Source organism: Amborella trichopoda, chromosome 1, assembly GCF_054954075.1.
Source record: "Amborella trichopoda isolate Santa Cruz 75 chromosome 1, AtrichopodaSantaCruz75HAP2 v2.0, whole genome shotgun sequence".
Taxonomy (NCBI): domain Eukaryota; kingdom Viridiplantae; phylum Streptophyta; class Magnoliopsida; order Amborellales; family Amborellaceae; genus Amborella; species Amborella trichopoda.
This window is the reverse complement of record NC_142336.1, coordinates 56,906,271-56,916,586: the sequence shown is the minus strand read 5'-3', so window position 1 is coordinate 56,916,586 and position 10,316 is coordinate 56,906,271. Positions and strand designations below refer to the sequence as shown.

General features: G+C 34.6%; 1 protein-coding gene across 13 annotated transcripts; it reads left to right on the top strand.

Moving 5' to 3' along the window:
* The first annotated feature begins 1,137 nt into the window (after positions 1-1,137).
* LOC18440774 (Pseudouridine synthase family protein) lies at positions 1,138-9,989 on the top strand. Of its 13 annotated transcripts, none has more exons than XR_016041393.1 (10): positions 1,147-1,471; positions 2,038-2,088; positions 2,386-2,491; positions 3,113-3,294; positions 3,658-3,772; positions 5,950-6,041; positions 7,629-7,954; positions 8,083-8,152; positions 8,228-8,290; positions 8,665-9,292. XR_016041393.1 is itself a non-coding variant. In XM_088847805.1 (10 exons), the coding sequence occupies exons 1-10, from the start codon at positions 1,326-1,328 to the stop codon at positions 8,848-8,850; spliced, it is 1,368 nt and encodes a 455-aa protein (XP_088703931.1). In that variant the 5' UTR covers positions 1,147-1,325; the 3' UTR covers positions 8,851-9,292. The 13 variants fall into 13 exon arrangements, 9 of the variants coding, with proteins under 9 accessions (XP_011625774.1, XP_088703948.1, XP_020527099.1 ...); XR_016041391.1 differs by having other exon boundaries at positions 3,658-3,790; XM_088847805.1 differs by having other exon boundaries at positions 3,658-3,803.
* The last annotated feature ends 327 nt before the right edge of the window (positions 9,990-10,316 follow it).

The window sequence follows — 10,316 nt, the reverse complement described above, 5'->3', positions numbered from 1 at the left end:
TAAAAAAGTTGTCTAGAAAATCAAAATGGGCTTTATACCCCCATGCTACTTCCCCAGGACCATGTTGTTTTATGTAGTGGTGTTCACATTCTAGTTTTTCTCTCTTTCCAATGAAACAAACGTGAGAGAGAGACTTGATCATCAGAAATATCTCTTCACTAGAGAAATCTTACCTCAAACCAAACAGTTTCAATATTCCTTTATATTTGATTTATTTTCAAATTCTTTATATTCCATTTTTTTTTTCCTGTCTTTTTTTACTGCCCTTTTTTTTCCTCTATGTACACCCAAAAGTATGAGAGAAAATATGATTAAAGGGTTTTGTTAGGCTATAGCATTTGATCATTTGCATGGACTATGGATCAAGCTGAGGTATTTACGTTATTTGACTCAATTTAATAGTCACAAAATAAATGACTAAGCTATTTCCGACTTGTTTGAGATTCCAAAACTATAATATATATTATTTTTGTTAAAAAATATTTTGTTCTAGGCATAAAATTTATATAACCAAGGTTATTTTGGTTGTGCAATCCAGGTACCCATGCTTGTTAAGGACTCAAGCATTTTTTATTTTTGAGCATTTGCAGATACTCATAGAGTCAATTGAGGCAAATGATTTTATTAAAGTAGCATCTTTGTCAAAAATATGCTTTTTAATTTAATCATGTCGATAAAAATTATTTTCCAAAAATTCAAAAAAGCCTCGGGTTTAAAACCCGTTAAGAAAAATGTAAAATGCCAGCTGATTGGGTTGATTTAGTACCTTAAATATTAAGGATGTAACCTCTTCACCCTTATTAATAAAAAAATAATTCAATTTCACCCTAGATACACTTGAAAATAAATAAATAAATAATGTCTCAATATTGAATAGATACAGTCTAAATTTTAGAGGGTGTGATCTGAGTACTAAAAGGACTCAAAATTCAATTTTTTTTTCTTATTTAGGGAGTAAATGTAAATTATGCTCCCGCGGGAGTATAATCCACAATAAAGAAAAGAAGTCTCCCACTGAATTTTCCGCGCTGTGAGCAATTACAGAACTCCACAAATTACATATAAGTCACCGCAATATGCCCAAAATAACCAAACTACCCCCCAAGCGATATTTACAAATTCGTCCTAGATTATACCAGCGCGCCCTATTTGACTCGAAGTCCTCCCTCTGACTTTTCCGGCGAAACTTGGCTGGCAAAGTTCACGTTTCGCCGGATTCTGGGGTTGGAGCCTGAAGCTAAAAATTAATGGAGAGTTACTGACTATTTTCTGGCGTTTTTAGTAGTGCTTTACGGGCTGCCATTAATATTTATTGAGTGTGATATATGCTGAGAATTAGAAGAAGAGGAGTATTTACAGTAATTAATGGAATAATGAGGGCCTCCTCTTCTATGGAAACTGATTCCAGTAACAAAATTTACGTTCATTATGGGCACGATGATTACTGTAAATTTAACAGGTGGACTTCCAGGTAAACCCCTCATTTTTCTTAGTTCATTTCCTCCTAATCTTTTGATTTGTATGTATACGCAGAGAAATTCAATCTCTATTCTAGGGTTCACCATTGAAGATCGAGATGAAACAGTAGTATTTGTGAAAATATTATGTTTGTGTTCTGAGTCTTATGTATTTGATTGACTGAAGTAGTTTACGACCTTTCTTATTGCCCTAGTATTTCTCTCTATATTTTTTTTTGAAAATTTTAGTTTATTTTGCAATTTGCAAGAGTTGCAAGCTGGAAAAATTTTCTATTTGTTTGATTTTTGGGATCTTCTCAATCTCTTCCTTCTGTAATATGCTGAATTTGGTTGATAAACTCCTTTATGTTCACCATGGTTTATATAATTATCAAATATCTCTTTTATGTATTTTGTGGCAAGTCATTTTAATTGAGAAAGTGTAATTCCTATTTTTCTCACCTGTATTCATGTTAATCACCGGTATTTCGTGCTGAATTATTTTTAGCTTTTGCTTGATATTCGCTTAGGTTGTTTTACTAGTTTCTCAACTTCTTTATGTTGTTTTGTTGCATTGAAGAATTCATTTTCTTCCTGCTCCAGAATTTCAGTTGGAAAACATACTACTAAGGTATGCAATGAGACCATTTACCTTTGGTACAAGGTGGTCACAACTGATCTTGACTATGTGGATGTGAAATTGGGTGGCTGCATTTATTTCATTGGCCAAGCTCAAAGTTCAAAAAAAAAATCTCAAACTTTGTGATACACCCAAGCTATCAAATTTCACATCAAATGGTTATAAGTAATTGTGACCTCCCGGTGCCAAAAGTAAATGGTCTCATTATATCTCTCTCTCTATATATATATATATATATATTAGGTTGAGAAATCATCCATCTCTTTTAATAAATCCTTTTATTGCCAGGGAGTCCTACCAGTTTATGTATGATAGACCATGGCAACATATTGTGGATTTCTATTCTTGTTTGGTAGACCGGCGTTTGTCATTGTCTAGCATGTTCGTTGTTGAGGTATGTCCATAATTCTTTATCTCTAGAATCCTTCGGCAATTTCTTCTTCTAAAACCACTAGTTTTATGATGCATGTGTACATGGGGAAACTATAATATCAGTGTTTTCAGACTTGCCTTGGGCCAGGTACTCACCCTTGTCCGAGGTAAGTTATGTGGGCAAGTCCAAATGGACTCGTCGGTTACTGTACAGTGCCCAAAAGCCCTTGGAAAAATAAATAAAAATAAAAATCTAAAAGATAAAAGAAAAATAGTAAAGGTCAAATAAAACCAAAAAGAACCTAAAAGTCTAAATAAGCCTAAAAAGGTATACAAAACATGGATTTAAAAAAATTGACTTATAGTTGGGGACATTTTAAAAAATCCAAAAAAATATAAAAGTATGGCATATGGCAAGAAAACCTCAACAATCTTTACCAAAAACATCCAAATTATATACACATCAAGTTTGTAGGGTAACTTGGCTCGCCAAGGTGATGAGTATGAGTAATTCGGACTCGGCCGAGTCTGAAAACACTGTATAATATAGTTCTGCAATCGAGTTCTATCACTCTAAAGCTATACTGGAATTTGTTGATTTTCTTATGAATGTGGCCTGTTTAACTTCCATTCTTTTTAACAGGGAAATATGTTTGAGGATGTGATTGAAGAAACTCATGCATGCAAGGAAATTGAATCAGCTGAGACTTACAAGGATTCTAGGGGTGGGAGATGGGCAAGAAGGACATTTAAAATAGTTGTTTCATACCATGGGAGTTCCTTTGATGGGTGGCAAAAGCAACCAGGCCTGAGAACTGTTCAAGGGTAAATTCGACGATATTTCTTTCATACTTCGGAAGAAGGGAAAGTGCATCATAATGTGTTTGACTATGGCAAAACCATAGTCCATTGGGTCATAGCCATCCGTTTAAATGATGGATGATGATGATGAGAGAGTGTGACCCACTAGAGCTGTACATGTCCCCCAACAGTTGCTCAACAAAACACTCTTTCTATTACGTCCATTCCATAAGAAGGGATGGCCCAATGGACAACAGTATACTATAATTTCCTTGAATTTATCGGTAACTGATTCATATGATTGTGAATGCACTACTATCGTGCGGTGATCAAAAATGGTTTTATTATGTAATTTTCACTGGGCATTCAACTGGTTAACTTCGTCAGGTCAGTTGAAAGCGTTCTTGGGAAATTTGTGGATGACAAAAAAGCTCAGCAGCTGAGAGACAAATCTTTACCTGTTGAAGGTTGTGCAACAGTTGCTGGGCGAACTGACAAAGGGGTATCAGCACTTCAACAAGTCTGTTCATTCTGTGGGTTACACGTTTGCTACTTTAACATGCACACTTTCTTCTTGATTTGGCCTATTTTACTTTTAAATTGCAACTGTTCATTATGTTTACTGCATGTAGGTATTGTTTTTAACTGAAAATATATATGGAACTCTCTGATTTTGAATGATGTGTATTATATATATATATATATATATATATATATATATATATATATACTGGGAGTGATTTCATGCAATGGTTGTATAGTAATATAATGAAACAATATTCAAAAACCATGTTAAGGTCACTTGTTTGACCCAAGTTTTAAACTATATACTCTTTTCATTCTAATGAACAATCACAAAAAAAGAAAAATTTGAAAACACAACCTGGAAAGTGTTTTTTAGCTCAATTAATATAGGTTGTCTATTTTGGTGAGATACTTAGATCTAGGCCTTAGAAGGATTATTTTTCTTTCCAAATTTTTTAAATAAACTATCATTAGATTAACAACATTAAAAAGAAAATTTTGATTTTGAATTCATAAAGGCCTAGATCTTAAAATTCATCAAATGGAAGGTCTAAATTCATTGTTGCAGGGGACTTATTTTTACCATATATAGGGTGCAATTTTTTTGTTATTTTTTTTTAGATTGATTATTGAGATGAAGAGAGTGCGTGTACAAAATTTTGGGCCATACAAATACCACATGATTTTCTAGAATTGTGGTTTCATTATTTTGTAATGGCGTGGTGACATGATATATATATATATATATATATATATATATATATATATATATATATATATATATAAGGCTCTATTAGGCTACTCCTACACATGGAGCATATACTTCATGTACTTAACAATTTTGGACACTTGATACCCCGATCCTATAACGTAGTAACTTTTTGTCTAGGAGTATTTTAAAAAAAGAAAGAGCTTACATATGAGCCCAACGGCCTTGATTTAATCTGAGCCGATCAAATGATCACGATTACATTTGGTTTTTGAATTTTAAGTTTTTTAGATAAATCCAAATCACTTGAAATTTTGCGCTTGTGTTCTTAAAAAATAGAAGAAACTAATAAAAATATCAAAAAAATAATTCGGAAAACATAAATAGATCAAAATACCTTCGAAACTTTTCAGGGGTATTTTGATCAATTTATATTTTACGAATTATTTTTTTAATATTTTTATTAGATGCGCCTTGATGAGAAGAACATACGCCTAAAATTTCATGTGATTTGGATTTGTAGAAAAACAAAATTAAAATATGAAATGAGGTTGTGACCGTCAGATCGGCCCAAATTGAATCTAGGTTATTGGGCTCATGTAGCTGTAGGCTAGTGGGCCTACGTCAGCTTTTTCTTTTAAATAATTAGTCAAGGGTAAAGTAGAAATTCTTAATAGAAATAACATCATTTATTAACTATAGTGGACAATAACATCACCGGTGTGTGATATCGCTCACATTAAGCATTAATTATTTTTTAACCACTTATAGAATGCCACTAGCTTCTTATATAAATATCCATTCTACCCCTCCTAATGACCAAAAATGCCTTTGCTTGAAAAATTTTGTATTACATATCAAGGGCATCCAGGTATCTAAAAATGTTGAGTTCATTTAGTATATACTCCATGTATAGGAGTAGCCATGTGTGTGTGTATATATATATATATATATATATATATATATATATATATATATATATATTACTCTGGACACTATAGGTCTAGGTTGCCATTTTAAAATCTTGGTCGGATTTTGTGGTTCATGTAAGCAGGAACTAGGTAACATTCAAAGGCTGTGCTGCTATGTGAATTGTCTAAAAGTAATGCACTACATGGTCATTCCATATGAAACTTTTCTCTGTATTGCTATTTTCTTGACAAACTTCAAAATTTTCCAGTATTGATCAGCTTTACTTCTCTGTACTTGATTTGTTACTCATAAATGATTAGCACGTCCTCATGAATGAAGTTTTCATTTTGTTGTGGTTGACCTTTATTTTTCCTGTATGATATATCTTTTGAGTATTCCTTATGTTTACAGCAGTTATAGATATCATGCGTCTTAATCTTCCTGACATTATTTGTTAAGTTTTAGTTGTGCACTTTATTTTGAATGCTTACCCGTTTGGAATGGTTTTCTTTGCATATGATGTTTTGTTTTAGATACTTGGAGGACAGATGTCAAAACTCAAGAAATCGAGCACGCAATCAACACAGTTGCCCCAGGACAGCTGAGAGCTGTCTACGTTTCTGAGGTAAGGTCCAACTAAGGTTATTGTCCTGTAATCCCTGTTTAATGAACGCTGTCAAGAAGAAATTAAGGGAGCCCCTTTAGATCATGGAATGCAAACTTTATGGAAGTGGCACTCTGATTACTTTTGGAACCTATGCTGTCGTTATTATGCAATTGCCTTGAATTTGCAAGATGGCGACATCTATGAAATAATAGGAATATTCGGAGCATCAGAGTAGAAATTGGAAGTTGGGGCAGAGGTATTTTGGGGTTGCGCTATGTAAGGTTTCAAAGCTGCTGCATGGTACTGAAACCCTCCTTCCTAGAAATGAGCTTCACAAACCATAAAAAATACCATTTCTTAAATTTTTAGAGAATGCATGTTTTGTGCGTATCTCTTATTCTGATCTCATGTATTTCCATGTTTCCTAACATGTTTCTTTGATTTTATCCAATCGTCCTTACTGCTATGCTTTCCTTGGTTGTTCATGTATTCTTTTTGGAATTTTCTTTTTTGTTTTGGTTATTAATTAGCTTTTGTTGCTCGTTATACCAAAAGATATATATATAGGGAAAGGTTTCTATGCTTCCCCTACAACATAGAAGTTCTATCCTCTCCCTACCTTCCAGCCGTCCAATTTTGATCAAGAGAGCCACTCACCGTTTGATCTTAAATCCGACGTCTCAAAGTATTTTATTTTTAGTTTTTTTTATACAAATTGTATGAATATGAAATTTGGTGTGTTCTATCTTCTCATTGGGGCGCATCTATAAAAAATATTTAAAATAATTTTTCAGTAAAATATAATGACCAAAATACCCCTTGAAACTTTCAGGGGTATTTTGGTCATTTTATTTTATTGAAAAATTTTTTTTTATATTTTTTGCTAGTGCGAGTTTAATAGAGGATTGGACGTCGAAAATTTGGTGTCAATATAGTTTATATAGAAAAAATAAAAAATAAAATAGTGCAGAGACATGACATTGTGATTGGGGCAATCTTAGCCCTCCATTCAGAATGGACAGTTGGATAAAGGGGAGGATAGAACTTCTATGCTCTAGGGGAAGCATAGAAAGCTTTCCCATCTATATATATATATATATATATATATATATATATATATACATATATATATTGTTTTGGTTGGTAATTAGATGGATAGCTCAAGTGGATTGTTAGTCTTGTTACTACAGTGGGACTGTGGGAGTGAATCTTAAGTGATCATGCTCACTATAGAGACTCGTTTCTGGGGAGCACATCAACCATTCTGTCAGCTTACCTATTTACATCCTAGAAAAATATTCCTATCCATTTGGAACCGCAAATTTTGTTTACCCTCTCAGCCCAATGTATTGTTGATGCTTGCACTATATTGGTATATAAATCAAACACTGACAAACTTTTTCTTGTGGGGATACAAGTTAATAAGTCTAATATATTCATTAAGTTGCTTCTATGTATGTTTTGATTATGTCTATTTCCACTTTTGGTTTTTACAATTATGCGTTGGTGTTTCATTATCTTGCAGTCATTTTTCTCCTTATGTTATTTTCCTTTCTCTTCATCATGATTCATGAAATATAGCTGCTGATGTGTGCATATTTGTAGGTCTCACGTGCATTCCATCCTAATTTCTCAGCTAAATGGAGGCATTATTTATACATTTTCCCTCTCAAGGTTGAAGAGGAAAGCCTGGGCCTTGAAAACATAGGTGGTGGTTTTATTCAGTGCAACAACCATGATGAAGAAAGGAAAGAATGGGTTGAAAATGGGCTAGAGAATGGGTGCTCAATAATGGTAGATGAGGACTATCTTGAGAGAAGTAAACCAATGAGATTCAGTGTTAGCAAGGTTGATAGAATTCTGCGACAGTTGGAAGGGAGGTTATTGTCCTATAAAATGTTTGCAAGGGATACTAAATCTTCAAGGAATGAGTAAGTGACTCACAATCCTTTCACCCGTTTCTCCCTCCTATCAAGTGCCATGATATCCTCTGAGACGGAGAAAGAGAGACGGGTATTATTTCCAGGGGAGCACTCAGTAACTGCTTTGTTGCTGTCAGGGGTCCACCCACAGAGTGCTTCCTTTACCATGCTCGAGCAGCTGAAACCAGACTACCTTGCCCAGATGAGGTTCTTGCGTCTCTCTCTTTCTTTCTCTCTCTCTCTCTCTCTCTACCTGCCCAAACACTGACTGTGCTTTAATAGGTTGATGGCAATGGATTAGGAGTCATGTGCGTGGAACTGGTAGCAAATAGGTTCTTGCGTAAGGTATACTTTGAATATATCTCTGTTTCTTTTTGGGGGCACATGGGAATTACTTCACCAATTCCCAAGGTTTAAGTCCCAACTCCCAACTTTCTACCAATAATAGAAAAGAACATATTTTCCAGTTGGCTTGCTATTGGTGTATATTTCCGAGTGAATGTTAAGCTCTCCTAGAGGGGCATCCCCTGTTATAGGATTGTAGAATCATAAAATTAGAGACCTTTAGGATGCATTGGTTTCTGTGATCTCTCTCTTTCCTTTTTCATATCTTCAGTGAATCTAAAGATTTAGATTATCCAGTGATCTATTGTTTCATCCTTTGGTGTTCTCTTCCTGATGTATAAACTCCCATTTTTGTGTTGTATGAGTATTTGTAGATGGTTCGAGTTCTTGTAGCAACATCAATAAGAGAGGCAGCTGCTGGTGCGGGCGATGATGTGTTGCTTAGGCTCATGGATGCAACATGTAGGCGAGCCACTGCACCTCCAGCTCCTCCGGATGGCCTTTGCCTTGTGGATGTTGGTTATGAAGATTTCAAGCCAGGAAACACATTCATTCGATGAGCAGCAACCAGTTTACTTTTGTGTGTGTGTGTTTGTGTGTGTGTGTGTGTGTGTGTGTGTGTGAGAGAGAGAGAGAGAGATTGCATCTAGAATGTCTAGATTGAATTGGTCTGGGATTTTCTTGGTCCGTTCATCAGAGAGTCCAATATTTGTGAGAAGTTTAGATTTTAGACGGAGAGGGTATATCTATTTTTATAAGTTTGGCTTTTTATTAAATTATTTCTACCTAGTTCAATTTTTCAGGGGAGAAGCCTTTGTTCAAGTATTTCCATACTTCACAAACAATGCATGATCCACTCCCTGTTATGGGAGCCATGCGAGGAATATTTTTTATCTTGTTTAAGTTGAGAGAACAATACTTGTCGGGAAGAAGTTTGTATTTGTGTTTCTTGGACCCTTTGTAATGGGTTAATTTAGCATTCTAAGCAGGGCTTTAAACTCACCGATCGAGATAGGAAATTATTCCAAGATGAACCGGTACTTGGCAAGTATTAGGAACCAGTCCTACTCGGCAGTGGATCACATATAGCATCTTCTACTATTTTGCCTTTTTTTTTTTAAGTAGACTGAGATTCTCAAACTGGAGAATCAGTCAAATCGCGTATTTGCCAGTCCATGGTTTCCTAGATCACCAGCCTGCACAGCAATTCTACCAATCGATTTCTGAATTTTTTGGTGTCTTCCTTTTGATTGTTTTTTATGCAGAACAAAGGGTGCAGATTACGTGATGAACTTGACCCCTACATCACATAGCTGAGCTCCCCAAAAATGTGGGGTAATCATTTTGGTCTAAAAATTTTCGGATCATGTTTAAATCACCTCCAAGATCAAGCAATTTCATCGAAGGAGATAAAAGTGGTTTGGAGCTTGAAGAACGCTCCATATCAATTCCCCCCCTCAGAAAGGAGATAAAGTGGTTTGGAGCTTGAAGAGCGCTCCATATCAATTCCCCCCCCCAGGAGACTTAAATAAGTCAATTAAGAGACCATAAATCTATCAGGGGTGTCGTTTCAATAAGGTTGCAACCTCAAACAATCGCACCTTCAAATTTTATCACATGTAATTTTGGAGAAAAATGTTCTTAGGATTATCTTAAAATTCATTTTCATCATTAATTATAAAATTTTAAATTCCAAAAATGGTTAAAATCAAGTAGATCTATAAACGTATAAAAATCTTGAAAATGGACGGTCAAGATAATGTGTTGCAATATGCACCATCTCTGAGACTCAAGATATTTTTTTTTTCATATTCATACGTCTCAATGTCGAGGTGATCAATTAAGAGGTTTTCAACATTAAAACAATCTTTTCTGATAGATTTTTTAGGCTCATCTTTACTTCTACATTTTAAGCTTGCAACCTTATATAGACTTTTTCCATCTATCAGAGCTCAAATGCACTTTTTTGTCTTGGAATAGTAATAAGGTGAATCAGAAATTTGAATATGTAAAAATCCGCTTAGGT